The sequence below is a fragment of the Pristis pectinata genome, chromosome 3 (genome assembly GCF_009764475.1).
Source record: "Pristis pectinata isolate sPriPec2 chromosome 3, sPriPec2.1.pri, whole genome shotgun sequence".
Lineage (NCBI taxonomy): Eukaryota > Metazoa > Chordata > Chondrichthyes > Rhinopristiformes > Pristidae > Pristis > Pristis pectinata.
Genome location: NC_067407.1, coordinates 95,525,227 through 95,542,407, shown reverse-complemented (window position 1 = coordinate 95,542,407; position 17,181 = coordinate 95,525,227). Strand labels below are relative to the sequence as shown.

Here is a 17,181-nt window from a genome sequence, read left to right as displayed (position 1 = left end):
TTGATGGAAATGCTCTGAGAGCTGGCAAAGACTTGATGGTCTGAATGGCTACTTCCTATGTTGTTATGAAATACCTGGGGTGGGGGGAAATGTATGATGAAAAAGTTCATGAAGGGCAGGGCAGTATAATAGCCCAATTTTTAAAAAGTCTACTGCTGTACCCATGTTCCAAAGGAACTGCAGATACTACTTGTGCAACTTGTATTGACTTCTTCAGGACTGAAGGTAATTTGAGCTGACTGTGTTCTATGTTCTCTTAAAGCACTGCCTAAGGAGTATCAGAAGATAGGAAAAGCTCTGCAGAACCTTTCACAGGTCTTCACAACCAGTGGTTATGAAGGTATTATACTATAATGTTTCAGCTGTTTTTGCATGCACATTTGATAAGCTGTTAAATTATGGATTTTGCCCTAATTTTTTATTAAAGTACTTCCCCTACACTTTCTGTATTCTTGTCAGGCCTCCCCTGTTTTCACTTTTCTTTCCCTACCATATGCTTCCTCTTTTTTTTTCCTTTTATCCAATCCTCAATATCCCATGATGTTCAGGGTACTTGGAATCATTGTCCTTATCTTTCACCCTTATAGAAACTGGTTGGCCCTGAACTCTCATATTTCACCTTTGAATGACTCCCACTTGTCGATTGTCGACTAACTTGCAAGTAACTTCATGAAGTTTACTTTGCCAGGTTCTGTTTTATGTTAAAATTGGCCTTCCTCCAGTTCAGAACATTAATTTCTGGTTCATTCTTGGAATTTACAGTACATTGGTCACTATTTCCAAAATGCTGTCCCTGACGCTCTAGTCACTTGCCCAGTTATATTTCCTAAGAATAGGTCCTGTGCTGCCCCTTCTCTAATAGGGTTATCTACATACTGGCTCAAAAAGCTCTCCTGGACATATTTAAATCAACTAAAGATGATAATTAATATGAAGTAAAAGTATTAAATTTTAAAAATTAGTATAATGCAAAGAGATCATCTTTGTCTCACCTCTATAAGAGTCTTTAGTAAACCCTTTATTATCTACTTGAACTCCTTTGTAACCTTGTTAGGTTCATGCCAATTAATGCAGAAATAGTGAGCATGCAACCTGTTGCCACATTTCCAGCTGTGTTTCCCTATAACTGGTAAATAAGTATAATTAGACTCGTGCTAAGCCACATTTGAAGAACTACATGTTCCTTTTGGCTCATATCCTGTATATAAGTAGGTTTTTTTCTCACTTGCCTGACATTCAGTCTATACGAGCAATAGATTGCTTATTGTTTGCCATTTTCTTAAGCGTGCATAATATTTGGCTTTTATGTCCATTACAAGCATATTCATTAAAAAAAAACTGATATGTCCATTCCAGCAGGAATCTTTGTATGAATGTTAATGGTGATGCAACAGATTTCTGCTAGAATATACATATCAGTTTCTGTGAATATGTTGTAACATCATTAACGTGCATACAAAGATGGCTGCAGTCTTCTTGTAGGTGCCCAGTCTTGTGGTTGATTCTCAAAACTGAAAGGTACTATTTTAAAGAGAAAAAAGTCCCTTCAAATAATTCATAATCCAGTCATTATGTGGATACCCTGGAGAAGAATGGTTATCCATAGTCATGTAGCTGGCCTCAAGATTATATGATTTTTGAGAAGCAAGCTTAAACTGTTGCAAACCATTACTTTAGCCCTGCTACAGGAAGTATTACTTTGCTGTAATTAATGTTTTGTAATTGCTCCAAAGCTTGTCAAGGTTTTAACCCTGAAATCCTCAATCTTAACTTCTATTTTGGGTCCTTTTACCTAGTTGGCAGTAAGGCTAGTGTGTGTTAATAATTGATATTTCTGCACTAATGTTATCGTACTGTAATTTTTAGTGAATGATTATCCACAGAATACAAACTACCTTAATAACATTTCAGAACCTAGGTCTTATAATGCTGTGTATTTCCTTCATTAACATTGCCATCATGTCAGGAGATTGTGCGTTCTTTTTCCAAAGTGAGATTACATTCTTGGCTAGAATAGAAGGACTTCTGTGAAGTTAAACATTTTGCATTGGGGAGTTTCCACCATGGATGCAATTTTGATTCCAATGCAAATTACAGCCTTCTTGAAAAGTGTTCTTTCCATATTTTCCCCCACCCCAAACCATGTAGGTAGCTGCTGAACTTCATTGGCATACTGACAATCTCTCTTGAATTAGCATAATCAAATTACATTTTAAAATTGTTCAAGTTTTATTTGGAACAAAGGAGAATGAGGGGAGACATTAAAGAAGTGTTTATGAGAGGCATAGATAAGGTGGATGACAACAGTCTTTCCCCCAGGGTAGAGGAGTCCAAAACTAGGGGGCATAGATTTAGGGTGAGAAGGGAAAGATTTAAAAGGGACTTGAGGGACAACTTTTTCATTCAGATGGTGAGTGTATGGAATGAGTTGAGGCAGGTACAATAGTATCATTTAAGAAACATTTGGATAGGTACATGGAGGGGTGGAATTCAGAGGGATATGGGCCAAACACAGAAAATTGGGACCAGTTGGGTGGACAACGTGGTTGGCATGGACTGGTTGGGCTGAAGGGCCTGCAGCTATGCTGTATTGCTCTATGACTTATTTTAGAAGTTTTATTTTAAAACAAAACTTACTTGACTTTTTGAAGAATGGTAACTTTGTAATTTGATCAATACAATTAAAAATGGATTAGTCACAAAAATTAATCATTTAAAAAGCAGTGTCAGCCTAACCTGATGATAAAATGATAGAAATGGCAAAAAACACACTGGGGAAACAGAAATCGGGTCCTATGGTTTTGGATTTTTTTTTTAGAAACAAAATCACTTTGATAATGGACTGATTGGCAATTTTGTTTCCAAAAGATCTTGAGTAACATCTGGGGGCTTCTTTGGTCTAGGAATGAGTACAAGTGAGCAGGAACTCCACATTATTATTAATTCACCCTGGCAGTCTGGTTGTTTTGTGGTGGGTGCAGAGTCTGCATCTACCACAATGTTTTTAAATCTAATACCAAGATGGTGGAAATTTTATTGGCACTGAATGTAATTTGCACTTAAAGTTATGTGATATTTTTAACCAATCTTTGGATAATTCTGCCTAAACAAAATCAAAACAATCAACAGGAAACTCTAGGCCTGTTTGCATTTGGGCATTGTCATTTTGTTAAACAAAAACTCTTCTGTGGTAAAGAGTATTAGTCATAACTGTTATGACTAATAATAATAATACAATTTGTCAAGACCTCCCTGTTTATTAATTTGTATTTCAGGTGAATCCATTCTGACAGATCCTCTAACTGAAGCAGGAAAGACCTATGAAGAAATTGCCAACCTCTTTGCAGAACAGGTACCAAAATGTTTTTAATTTGGGTAACTGCCTGGAAATGTAAAATAGGCATATAACATTTACAATTACATTGAATATAATACAATGTCATCATAACTCAAAGCAGCCTTTCAATTGTGAACCATGATTTAAATCATCAGCTTGGTGATGAAGCACAAGAGATTTTGATCATTCTGCAAGTAATGATTATGTTCTGGTTCAGATTGATATTTTTTGACCATGTTATATTACTGGTAAGTAATGTCTGGTTGGAGCAATGCTCTGTATCAGTTAGATTATAGGTATACTTTACCTCTGGCTGATGATTTGCCATGTATGATTCAACACAGGAAAATCAAAGAAGTGAAGAGAAACATGAAAAATGTTTGATTTTGGTTGTTGATCACATGGGAGATACTACTAGAACTTGAAATGATGAAATCCAAGTACAAGAGCTATTTTTGCAACATGTGCCATTGTGTAGAAATGTCATGTGAACTTGTGTCTTTAACAGCCCAAAAAAGACCTTCATTATTTGATGGAAACCAACCAGGAATACAAGGGATTATTGGGATGTTTCCCTGATATCATTGGTGTACACAAGGTAAAAGAAAATTAACAAATGTGAAATTGAAATGTTCCATTGATGTTTGTTAACTTTTTTCCCCTGGCCAGACAGCAATAAGAGCCGAATAAAAAAGTTAAAGCAAAATTAATGTAAAGCAAACCATCAACTTAAAAGATTAGAGAACTGTATAAAGGTCATTTGTAATCATTGTGTTGATGCCACTCTCACAAAGCTGGAGATATAAATAGAGACAAGAAATGCATAAGGAAACCAGCAAATGAAATGAATGTTCTGGATTTTAGCTCTGGTTCAAATGTGAAACAGAAATAAGCCAAAAATTTATATGCTTGTCATTTTATTTCTTAGCACTAAACACAGGCAAATGGATTACTTCTAGAGTGGAATGCAATGTGTGATGATTTCTGGATTGGATTGTACCACTCCAGATACTTGACAGGGTACTTCTAGTTGTGAATATCACTTGGATTGAGGACATGATTTCTGGGTCAGATGTACATGGAACAATGTCATACCTCATGCAGTGTATCTTTAGAACATTGCCCAGGAAGTAAGATCAAACTGTTCTACTGTCTGCCTTTCTGAGCAAATACCAGTCAAGAGATTCTCCTAGCTTGGAAACTTAAGAATCAAACCTAGTTGTCCCCCAGCTATATGGTACCAACTTACAGACCACTCAATCTGACTCTCAACTGCCATTCAATACATACAAAGTAAAAACTATAAGAGCCACAGTAGTTCCTAATGTTTTGAACTCAGGTGCTGCAGATTCTTGCCCCTGGAGGCCCTCATGAAATAATTGTGTGCCATGCAATGACTTGCTTACATTGCCAGTGTTTTTTCTGACTTGTTTATATTTCTGCCACAAGCTAGCCTCTGAGCAGTTGATGGATCTGTTAGTCTGCACAGTAAATGGATGGCTCATAACTAATTCTAATATGCAAATTCCATAGTGGAATAGCTTAGACATTTAAGTTCCAGATTAATTTGTCTTAATTATGTGGATGTTTATTTTTACAGACAAGATCATATGGCCACACAATATGCAGTGCGTGACATAATAGGAAACTGGCACAAATTATTAAGGCCACAATTAAAATACTGTTACAGTTCAGTTTTAGGTGTCCTCATTTGGATAAGATCGACTGTAATGATATATGGAGAAACTTTTAAAATAAAGAGCTCTATTGATCACAATTAAGATGGCTGAAGAAATTGATAAAGATATTTAAAAATTGAGCACTTTCAATTTGGGCAAAGGGAGCATCTATGTGACCAATAAATTGGTAGCCAAGTGGTCTGAAGGGCTGTGAAATGCTTTGCTGCACCATCGCCTGTCATCTTGTAACATGGCAAATCCTTACTTCATCATTACATTAAATTGGGAAGCAATCCTGGTTTGAGAGGAGTGTAGATCAGGTCAGGGGTAGCACTAGGCATACCTAATTATGAGATGCCAACCTAATTATGAGATGCCAACCTAATTATGAGATGCCAACCTAATTATGAGATGCCAACCTAATCATGCTAAGGTACAGAATTACATGTGCTGAATGGTGGTAATTGTGTAATTTGTTTATGTGAGCTCACAATCAATGGATCAGATTAAAAGTCTACAACATCTTGCTGCATCCAGTCTTAAATAGAACATATAGAAAAATAGGAAGAGGTGTAGGTCATTTGGCTCTTTGAGCCAGCTGCATTGTTCAATGCAACTGTGGCTGATCTTCATACTGATTATCATATTCCTGTGCTCTTTTCATACCCCTTGATGCCTTTTGTATAAGTATTGGTGAGCAATTGAAAAGTAACAGGAGGAGAGCTCAATGAATGTTCCCATCACCAACAATGGCAGAGCTAGTGCACAAGACCAAAAGATAATGTTGACATCTTTGAAATGGTCTTCAACCGGATGTGTGGAGTGGATGATCCATAGTGATCTCTTCCTGAAGTCCCAACCAATACAGAGTCCAGTCTTCAATTTAGTTTATTATATCAAGAAATTGATGAATAAAGTGTGTATAACAATGGCTACATACTGTGATGGTCTCCAGGTTGCAGCACAGAAGACGTACTTTGGAATTAGCTATATGACTACTCAAGTATTTCTGCTGAAAATTCAAGACTAGAATCTAATCATTAAGAAAACTGTAAGATGTATCCTGTCCACAAGAAGTAGGAAAAATCCAATCCGACAGTCATCTCTTCATAAATATCTGTAAAGTGACAGATAATGTCATGGAGTCTGCTATTGTGTGACGCTTATTAGTAATAGGCTCCCTAATGCAAAGATTAGCTTTTGCCAGGATCACTCAGCTCTAGACCTTGATACATCTTTGGTCCAGATACATCTTTGGTCCAAATGCATCTTAGAGCTGAAATTCACAAGTGAAGCTGAAGTGCCTCTTATCCCTAATTGCCCTTGCGCTGAGATACTTGCAAAACCATTTAAACATATTCAAAAATATGGTGGAAACTTCCACCATAGTTGAATGTCAGCAGAACAACTTTGTTGTTGTGCTCAAACCAGCACTCTAAAGTACAAGAAATGTAAATATGTGGTCCATCAAAATGAATATATTACCTTGCCTGTCATAAAGTATGTTTCAGTATTTAGTTTCCAGCTGCCACTCAGTTGATAATTAGCACTCTTAATTCTGATTGCAGAATGAAGTTCCATCTCCAAGAATACGTTTTCTCATTATACGTTTCTGTTTGAAAATGAACTGTTTAAACATGTTTCTATTCTGATGAAACTTTCCATGGGGAAATCCTTTATTGATGAAGAGCTACTGTAGAATTGTAATCAGTGATGATCTTAGCTAAAATTAGGAAAAGATTTTTTTATGTAGGGATTATATTTCTAAGATTTTTATGGTTTATTTTATTATTTTTATTGTGATATTTTATTTAAATAGAGTGCTATAGAAAAAGCCAAAGAGGGTGACAAGTTGGTTGCCTTAAATAAGATAACAGCGCAGGAAAAGAACACCATGGTGAATCGTATTGGCACCATGTCTTACACATTACAAGGTAGGTACAGAAACAAAATGGAAAACAGAGGTAAAATATGATATGCTTTTAATTTGTATTTGTAGAATTTTTTTTTGTGTGGCAGAGGAAGGTAGCTCAAAAGGGTAGTTATCCCTGTGATTCTTTCATAGATTGTTCATAGTGATGTTAGAAACACAGAATTTGCCGCCATCTTGCCCATTGATAGTTATGTTTGTCAACTCTGGAGATATGATCACATGATAATCTGACCATGAGATAGCCATATGACATCAGAACACATTTTTACAAACGTTAATGCATTAAGCTTATAAAGGCAGTCTCCCTGCAGTTGAGTATTTTTGCTTACAAGCTTTCTTCCAGCAGCTATTATGTAAAATGTTTCAGTGTACCTGTGAACAGAAGAGAAACTGAAAGAAAGAAAAAAATGTAGGAGCTTTGGTAACGGTATGAAATTGCACTGATTACCAAAATGATAACACTCAGCTTTCACCCATCAACGATGTTGATAACGTGCAATATTTTCAGCCACTGGTAACAGTTCCAGTTTTTCAACATTCTCCCTGTGTCAAATAGTATCCTATCACCCATTGACATTGACTCTGATATGGTACCCAAAATCCCATGAACTGCATTGGCTACATGCAAGCTCCCTTTTTGGCAACTTCTATAGGACTGTTATCTCTCATATCACCTTTGTCCTGGTTTAAAGTTGTTCTATTAGGTCAAAATACTACACCAGGAATTTCAGGTATCATTAACATTTTCTGTTTAATCTTGACCTGAGGAGGCCACTTGTTTAGCCATTACTCTGACCCCTCCACTCATCCCTCAGATCCTTCGCTCTCCCCTGATTATTGATGGGCAACTGACATAGTAAATTAGGGCATACAGCCCGATAAGTCATAAATCCTTTGACCAACTTTAGTCCATAATCCCTTCACAAGCCATGTCATCCTGTCCTTCTGACATCCAGGAATAGGAGAATGTGGAAAGGGGAAAGGCGAGTATCACAAGAATTTGATTGTAGTATAGAAAATCAAACCTGTTTTATTTTCTTCCATCTGTTTTAGTAACTAAAGATGATTAACGTTCCATAATTTCATTACAGCCGAGATGAATCACTTCCACAGTAATCGGATTTATGATTACAATTCTGTAATGCAACACTACTTACAGCAACAAGTCCAGTTTTATGAGACGGTAAGTGGCTTAATAGATCTGTTTTACTTTGGACTTCATTGGGGGAAAAACACATGAAGTAACTTTATTCACTAAATTGGGGAAATGGCAATTTATCTTTTCACCATCCAATTAAAATTGATAAGTGTTTAAAATTTCGTGTAGGGTTTAAATATAAAGGATTTGTTTCCTATGGCTGAAAGATCCATTTTTTTCCATGTTGGGCTTCCATTAACCCATTGACCAGATGACCTCTACAACTTATCCCCACAGCAACCCATGCCTCACCCCCTCTCCCAGCTTCTCTGCTACTTATAACTAACTTGTGTTCACTCTATCTGAGGAATGGAATTGATAGATGGCCAATTGTTAGATTGTCCTGTCCATGATTGTAAAGGGGGGGACAATTCCAAAGAATAGTCAGTAGAGAAAAAAATAAATGTGCAAAAGTATTTCTGTTTACAAATGAGAGAGAATGGCATTGAAAAATTTAATTGGTGTTCACAAATTCTATTGGAAGACCTTATGAAGAATATGTTGAAATTTATTTCAATTGAAGATTATTTTTTATTATTTCACACTAGATTGCAGCAAAGCTGAAGCAAGCATTGGGCCATTTTACAGTACAACAGTAAACTCTGAAACGCATTTAGCCTTAATTGACCAGTTGGTGGAGGAAACCCATGCTCTGAAGTGTGTTTATGAAGGAAAAGCACAAGAAAGACATCTCAAGTTCAGGTTTTGTTTGAGATAATATTAAGCATGCAAAACAGCTGTTTGGACCATATCAGTTATTTTTCTGTTGCTGCAAGATTGTTTTATCACTCTGTCCGAGCATAAACTTGGTGAACTTTTTGTTACTTTATGCATTATTCTTTGTCTCTTTCTTGTTCCTTTTCGTGGCATATGCAGAGTTGCAATTTTGATCAGCAGTGGCATCGTATCAGCTTAGGAATTATTGTTGATATCATGGTGCCATGGTAGCTGCTACTACCTATGTAAATCATTGTTGCAGCTTACTTTGGTTACTAAATGGGCCACAGGAAGAAGAAATGCTGCATTATAGGGGAGTTTATGACATTGGCAGCAATAACAATGGAACTAAAGGATTGATTTTGTTCTCTGAGCAAGTACTTTTCAGAAGGCATTGTTGTAATTTAAATTTGCTTTTCTATTGTGTTTAGTGCAATTAATAAAATTTCATGTCAGTGATGCATTCTATAAATAAAGTGGGCAAGAACAAGATTGATCTTAAAACCAAGTTGAGCAGATATCAAAGTGAAAGTCATTTCAGAAAGGATTCCCAAATGCCAGTAGATGTGATTACACTGTGAGTAGAAGTGGGGACTCTTGGAGGGAGAAAACTCTTGATGTGCAGAAACTTTTTATTGCTCGTTAAATTGAATTTTCAATTCATACAAAGATAACAAGAATGTATCAAACCTTGGAAAATGAGTCTTAAACATTCCTGGCTATGAATTTTGCCATTTATTCTTGACCAAATTTTACTTGGTACGTGACTTTTTGTTCTGTCCCCTTTCAGCGATAGCATTAGTAGAATGGTGTCAAAGGTTACACCCTGAGGTGCCACTCTGAAAAGCTTTATAGATGTAGTTGGTTTGCAATTTGGTATTTGTAATGACGTGTATGTCAGATTTTTGTTTTGCAATAATCACAATCTTTGACTACTTCATCATTATTATTATTATTGCCTAAGCTACCAAACTATCAAAAGAAATTGCTTTTTGAAGAATTACGTGTTAACAAAATTATAGCAAAATGATTGCTGTTTTCAACTGGTTACCAGTTCTTTTTGGAATCCAGCCCCAAAGTTCAGGGCTGACAGGAACTTCATTTAGTTGCAAAAAATTTGAAAGCCATTCTGAATAGAGCTATTGCATTACCTATAGCCATGCTTAAATTTATAATGACTGTACAAAGATATCTGTAACTACACAGACATTTATGAATCTAAGAGGACTATAAGAGCATGTTTGCACCAAAGATAACTATTTAATTTTGTATTGACATTATTTTTGGATGATAAACTAATAAATATTCTATGCCTATACATTTTTGATATTTGGGTTTGTCCTGTTCAAGTGCCAATTTGGAGGAAATTAAATTTGAAATGTAGAAAATGTTTTGTAATATGGGACAAAAGAACACATCTTTACATTGTAAGCAATGAAGAAAATTCTGTGAATAAGATAGTTAACCAGAGATTTTTTTTTTAGAAATGGAAATATTTGCACTTTTGTGTTTTGCATTCTATGTTCAGTGTGGTGAGTGAAAATTGGACTAAAATACAAATCATAAATTATTGAGATGTATTAACTTCACATGACACTTGTTACAAGATACTACATTATCGGTGTGCTTACTGTATACAAAGTATATACTGTAAATGTAACTCATCTTTCTGTTAAGTCCAATGTACAAAAATGTCTTGTCGAAATTAAATATCAGGTTTATCTTAATCCTGTTATAGTACAGAACCTCTGCGATGAAAGTTCATAATCTGGAATGCTCTAACATCCAATTCAGAGAACAGTAAATCTCACCAAGCTTTACTTCTGAATACTGAAATTCTATGACGAAGTGACTATCGTATTGCAGATGAGGGAACTCTGGGAGGCCAAATGGAATGCAGGTGGGAACACACCATTTTGTCTGATAAATGATTGAGCACGAGGAAGAGCTAAGCAATCCAAGTGGTTTTGTTACTTTTTAATTGTAATTTACATTGATATTTTACAGTTCTCAATGAACTTGAGCTTAAAATCAGTTTGTATAAAATGAAGAAAAAGTCTTTCTATAAAAGCACTGTTTTGACATTTACATAATAGTTGTGATACTAGTGCCTGAGGTATCTTACCATCACAATGATAGGATATGATGGGGATGCAGTGCTTAAGTTGGTGGACAAATCACCATTCTGTAGAAATAATCTGGAATTTGTATTTCAAATGAACAAACAAATCTGCTGGAAACTAAACGATTGTTATAAAACTCCAGCTGATGCACATGTGTCCATCTGCCCTTACTTGGCCTGACCTCTTTGTGGCACCAGACCCACCAATGTTGGTTGACTTTTAATTGCCCTCTGAAATGTAAGCTACTCAGGTGTGTCATAGCTGCTGAGTTTAAAAAAAATTAAACTGGATAGACCATGTGGCATTGATGTAGGCACAAAACTTCTGACCCAGAAAGTTGCTCACATCTCAGTAGACCTTGCAAAGTCCTTATTATGAATATTTCAGAACTGGTGTCTAAACTGGAAGGGCTATCCCACAGACAAGTTAAGCTAACAACAAGTATGTTATGGTCTTGCTTCACAGCTCCTGCTACCCAGGTCCAATTCTGACTAATGCAACTTTTTGTTTGGAGTTTGCATGTTCTACCTGTGAACATGTGGGTGCTTCGATTTCCTCCTACAGTACAAAAATGTGTGGATTTGGTAGGTTAATTAGCCACTGTAAATTTGCCCTAGTAGATGAGTGATAGAATCTGGAGGGGAGTTGATGGGAACGTGGCAAGGATAAAATGGGCTTGTGTAGGATTAGTTTAAAAAGAAATGGGTGCTTGATGGTCGGTGCAGACTCAGTGGGCCTATTTCCATGCTTTAGTGCTCTATGACTCCATAACAATCTGACAGTCATCTCCTAGAATTGTATCTTTAAAAAATCATGCCAAGTGACTCCCATCTTATTTCCCAATTTATACATCCTAACACAAGTAAGATACCTCGGGGAAGACCAGAATCAGAATTATTATCACTGATGTATGACATGAAATTTGTTGTTTTGTGGCAACAGTACAGTGTAAAGACACAAAATCTATAAATTACAAAAATAAATAGTGCAAAAAAAAAAGAATAACGAGGCAATATTCATGGATTGTTCAGAAATCTGATGGCGAAGGGAAGAAGCTGTTCCTGGATCACTGAGTTTGGGTCTTTGGGCTCCTGTACCACCTCCTGATGGAAGTAACGGGAAGAGGGTGTGTCCCAGATGGCAAGGGTCCTTATTGATAGATGCTGCCTTCTTGAGACACTGCCTCTTGAATATGTCCTCGATGGCGGGGAGGGTTGTGTCAGTGATGGAGCTGGCTGAGTCTGTAACCCTCTGCAGCCTCTTGTAGTCCTGTGCATTGGAGCCTCCATACCAGGCTATGATGCAACCAGTCAGGATGCTCTCCGTCGTACATCTATAGAAATTTGTAAGAGCCTTTGGTGACATACCAAATCTTCTCAACCTCCTAACGAAGACCCACCAGAGTGACAGGATAATGGTAATCAGGCAGGAGAAAGTAGATCTGGAAGACCTCAATGCCGATTGTTGACTCCATGAAATCCTATGGCATCAGGTGAAACATGCGCAAGAAGTTCTGCTCCTGATTACTGCCTACTGTTCTCCCTCAGTTGACCATCAGTGCTGGTTTTGTTCTGTGAAAGCTTGGTCAATGTGTTGGAGCGTGTTCTCTTATGGAACTGTACTCTAACTTCAGTTGGCATCTTCAAGAAAGGGCTGATATGTAAAACAATACCAATGTGAATAATTCTCTAACTAAAACCTCTCACACTATTAAAAACTTTTCCTCAAAAGAAATTACCGTATAGGGGATCTGTACAGAAACTAAAGTATTGCACTTTGGAAGGAAGAATGATGATGAGCATAAATTTTTGGATAACATTTTAAAGGGGGGGGGGGGGAATGTCAGATCAGAGGCATCTTTGGGTTCATTGGCAGTTTCTTTTTGAGGGTGTCAGGACAAGTCAGTAAGGCTCTTCACAGTCAGAAGAAAATGGCATCATGGCAGACATACGTATGTCAATATCTGGGCCTCAGTTTTGAGCACCACACTTTGGGAAGAAGGGTCACAGCCTTGATACAGAGGACTTTTTTTTTCCCGAATGAAGAGAAAATTTACCAAACATTAGAACAGAATTAACAACAGAAAGGGTTATGGTGATTGGGAAGGGGGATTAATCAGTAACTTCCTCTTGCCAAATGAACTCCATTGATCAGGTCAGATGTAGGTCTGTTCTTCCTCCTACTGTGGAAGAGAATGAAGAACACTAGGGAGGGGGAGGGAACAGGAGTCCTTCACAGATTCTGCAGTTGGGAACAACTGAAGGGAGTGCTGTAGATTACCAATGTTATTTTTCTCTGGCTACCGGAGATAAGTTGGTGATCTTGCAGATATCTGGTTACAGAATATTGGATACCCATGTCATAACACTTTGACCATTTCAGCAGCGAGTCAAATATATCTGAATAAGTTTAAGCATTTTAAACTTTCCTGCAAAAATTCACATCTTTTCTCTTCTCCAGATTTTAGCATGTATCGAAACAGTTGGTAGAGCTTGTGGATAATGAATCATTTTGCTGGGTGCTCCTTTCCAGAGCATTTTTTTTCCAATGTGCTAACACGTTCTTTGGATTGTACATTTTGACCTGTTTCCAACTGGTTATTCACATTTCACAAGTTAGCAAGCATAGACAACAGTGTTAGGCAACTGTGGAGAGTCTATTGAGGGCTGGCCTCCATGCTCTGCTCAGTCTGATAAACATTGTCTGCTTCACTACCCATCCAGAAAAGGATTATCTTTGAAAAGCAGCAGAAATATATCAGAGTTGTTTAGTCAATGAAGTTTATTTGTGTCCACTTGTGAACTCTAGATACCAGCATGTCTTGATGTTTAATGGTGATGGCAGACTTTGGCTTTGGTCTTGCAACGCTCAAAACCCTCTCCTGCAAAGTAGTAGTATGGAAGTCTGACTAGCCTATTAGAGGAGTGATGGCAAAAGTGAATGTGGAAATGAAAATTCCATTCAAAGCTCTCCCATTTCTCACTTGTTGCTCCTCCATTTTCAGTCAGTTGCCAGCATAGTGTCTCCTCTCCTGATGGTTGGCTGTTCCTGTGAGTGGTGGATGCCAGGTAGTTATGGACTCCTAAGTGCAGAAGAGGTCCAAAGAGAGCATCACACCACTGTTGTGGTAGCCCTTGGAGCATCATGCCTGTACCCCTGCTGTAGGTACAAGGACTGCACCACTGAATAGAAATGAGTTCTGAAGTTGAGTATAGCTTTGCATATGCATGTATGAGAAAATGTTGTACTAAATTTCCATACTTGAATATAATGACATTTTTATTATTTTGCTCTACTTACCAATTTGCTTTTCCTTAGTTGCTTTAACTTGCTGTTAACCAGAGAGACTTGAATTAATTGGGACTGGTGTGGAGATACCAGGAGCATGGATCGTAGGTGATCAAAAACACAAAATGCTGGAAAAATTCAGTAGGTTAGGCAGCCTATGTGGAAAAGAGAAACAATGTTTCAGGTCTGGGCCCCTTCATCGCAGATTGTGGGTCACTTTTGTACCTGTCGCTCCTCCCTCTCATTTCCCTCCCACTCCTTTGCCCCATTCTGTTCCTTGCCTCTGGATAGTTGACCCTTCCCTGAACACCACACACACACACACACACTCACACACACACACTCACACTCTCTCGCTACCCTCTCCTCCCAGCTGTTGCTGCTTTTTTTGCTTCTGCTTCTTGCTCCTACTCTCCATTCCTGTTCTCCAAACCCTCATTTCTCCTTTCCCTTCTGATATCCCTTCTTCCCTCTTGCTGGCATTCTCTCTGCTCTCCCTCACTGTTGATTTTGCTCTTCAACTGTTTTCTCTATTTTCTGCCATGCCATTCCCTCAAAGCTACATGTTGCTCATCTTTGCTTCTGCTGCTCCATTTTTCTGCTGTTTTAGAGGTACTGAAGGCTGTGTATTTTTACTTCTCCCTTCATCTGTAGTACGATGCTACAAAGATGGAAAGTTTTTTTTGAGAATGGAGAAAATAACAGTTTGAAACTCTGGGTCACACAGTGCTGAGGTTGCAAAAGGTCTGGTTCAGCACAAGTTCAGGAAAAGAGGTGGAATTACTAACTAATTAACAGAGTTTGAGGTGCACACCAGGCCACAACAACAGTACTTCAAAGAAAATAGAAACTAAAACCAAGGTCTTTAGTAGTCATCACAAATTCCATTCCCTTGGCACTGATGTCATCCCTTTTCCTGTCAACTGTCTGAAACTGTTTGGGACTTCAGTGGCATGTTTGATTGGAAGCTGAATTTAGGTGTGGTGCAAACACACAGTCTAATTTTGCATATATCCAGCTTTGTAATGTCACCTGCCTCCATCCCCTGCCTCAACACATCTTACTCTTCAAACATGCCTTTGTTAGCTTGAGGTGTGTCTTCTACTGGAATCATGGGGAGTGTTTTCTCATTAAACTACACTTAAATATGGAGAAAATGAAGTTAAATTAGTATTTAGAGGCCTGAACTATTGATTAGTAAAGATAACTTTAATCCCATTTTGACAACTGGGGAATTTAAAATCAACTAATTAGATAATTCTGGATTTAAAACAAAACTAGTATTGTTAATAATGACCATGAAAATTCCAACTTGTTGTAGAATTGAGCTGGAATTTTCATGGTCATTATTAACATGGTTTACCAGTCTCCGGCTCTCAATTGTCTTTTGCAAAGTCCAACAAGCATTTTGAGCAGTTTGCGTTGGACATGATCTTTGTCAAGAACCATCCCCTACACTTGCGTGATGCATGACTCTCTGCTGTCTGGACTGTTTCCAGGATACACACTGTGACAAGCATTAACTATTGCTGGAAGGGTACTAACTTCGTGAAATAACTTTGTTTTGACAAATTAAGTAGCCTTCCAGTGCAAGAAGCTTTTAATGACTGAATGCTACAGACTTTTACATTCCACGGCCATAGCAAAGGCTGTGAATTGACCTTGAGGTCCTTTGATAAAAGAAGATGGGGAACTATCCACAGAATCTGCTGAACAGATTATCAAACTCATTTGGCGGAAAGGCTCATCAGCAATCACTAAAACCATGGTGGTAAGAAGATCCCTCCTGCTTAAATTCTTCAGGCACAAGCCAGAGTCTCAATGGCACTATAGGCTGCAGTGGGGATGAGACTGTCATCCATTTCTTTCTGGATTGAGCACTTGCCAAGGAGACCTGGAAGGGAATGGAACATGTAAAAACTCATTGGAATTTGTCTCTGGAATTAATGTGGAAGGTTGATGTCTTACTGATTTAATGCAAACAGAATGATATGTCTTGTGTTGGAATGGTGACATAATTGCATGATATTATGTCTTTGCAAATGTTAAGAATAAAGTATGTTTTTTAAAAATGAAGTGCTTACATCCTGTTAATGAATCAATAAAAAATAAATTTAAGGTCATCAAAATTATGATGTCATTACCCTAACTTCTCACTCCTGTGAGTGATGACTTGGTTAAGCAGCATATCATTTTTTTCAAAATCCTACTCTGTTTTTGTATTTTCTCCATTGTCTTCCCCCCTCCTTCCTAATACTGAAAGTTCTTTTAGCCCTATAACTCTGTTATATTTGTGTTCCATTAATTCTGTCATCCTGCATATAATTACTCTTCTGTTGGCATCTGTGTCTTCAGTTTTCAAGTCCTGAACCCCTCGACTTCTGTTCCTGAACCTTTCCTCTTCTCTTTCCTCCTTTCAAGACGCGCATTAAAACCTCTGACCAAACTTCAATATCTCCTTGTATGCTTTGGTATACATATGACTGTTTGATAATCCTCCTGTAAAGCACCTTTGGATGTTATTGTACATTAAAGATGTGAAAAGTATAGAAGTAATTGTGCTACAACACGTGTGCATGCTTGATCTTCTGCCAGGTTTTCCTTGTGGCGTCACAACAACAACCTCGCACTCAGTGTCAGAAAGACCAAGGAATTGATTGTGGACTTCAGGAAGGGGAAGTCAGGAGAACACACAGCAGTCCTCATTGAGGGGTCAGCAGTGGAAAGGGTGAACAGCTCCAAGTTCCTGGGCATCAACATTTCAGAGGATCTATCCTGGGTCCAACACATAGATGCAATCATGAAGAAGGCACGCCAGTGGCTCTATTTTATTAGGAGTTTGAGGAAATTTGGTATGTCCCGAAGGCTCTTGCACATTTCTACAGATGTATGGTGGAGAGCATTCT

At 37.7% G+C, this 17,181-nt stretch overlaps 1 protein-coding gene across 1 annotated transcript in view; it reads left to right on the top strand.

The window, feature by feature from the left end:
• Positions 1 to 16,347, top strand: part of snx9b (sorting nexin 9b) — a 71,691-nt gene extending 55,344 nt beyond the window's left edge. Inside the window, exons 13-18 of the mRNA XM_052012985.1 lie at positions 263 to 340; positions 3,276 to 3,352; positions 3,846 to 3,935; positions 6,836 to 6,950; positions 8,041 to 8,132; positions 8,696 to 16,347. Coding sequence (XP_051868945.1) covers positions 263 to 340; positions 3,276 to 3,352; positions 3,846 to 3,935; positions 6,836 to 6,950; positions 8,041 to 8,132; positions 8,696 to 8,746 — 503 coding nt within the window. The 3' untranslated portion in view covers positions 8,747 to 16,347. The remainder of the gene's footprint in view (positions 1 to 262; positions 341 to 3,275; positions 3,353 to 3,845; positions 3,936 to 6,835; positions 6,951 to 8,040; positions 8,133 to 8,695) is intronic.
• Positions 16,348 to 17,181: the final 834 nt, after the last annotated feature.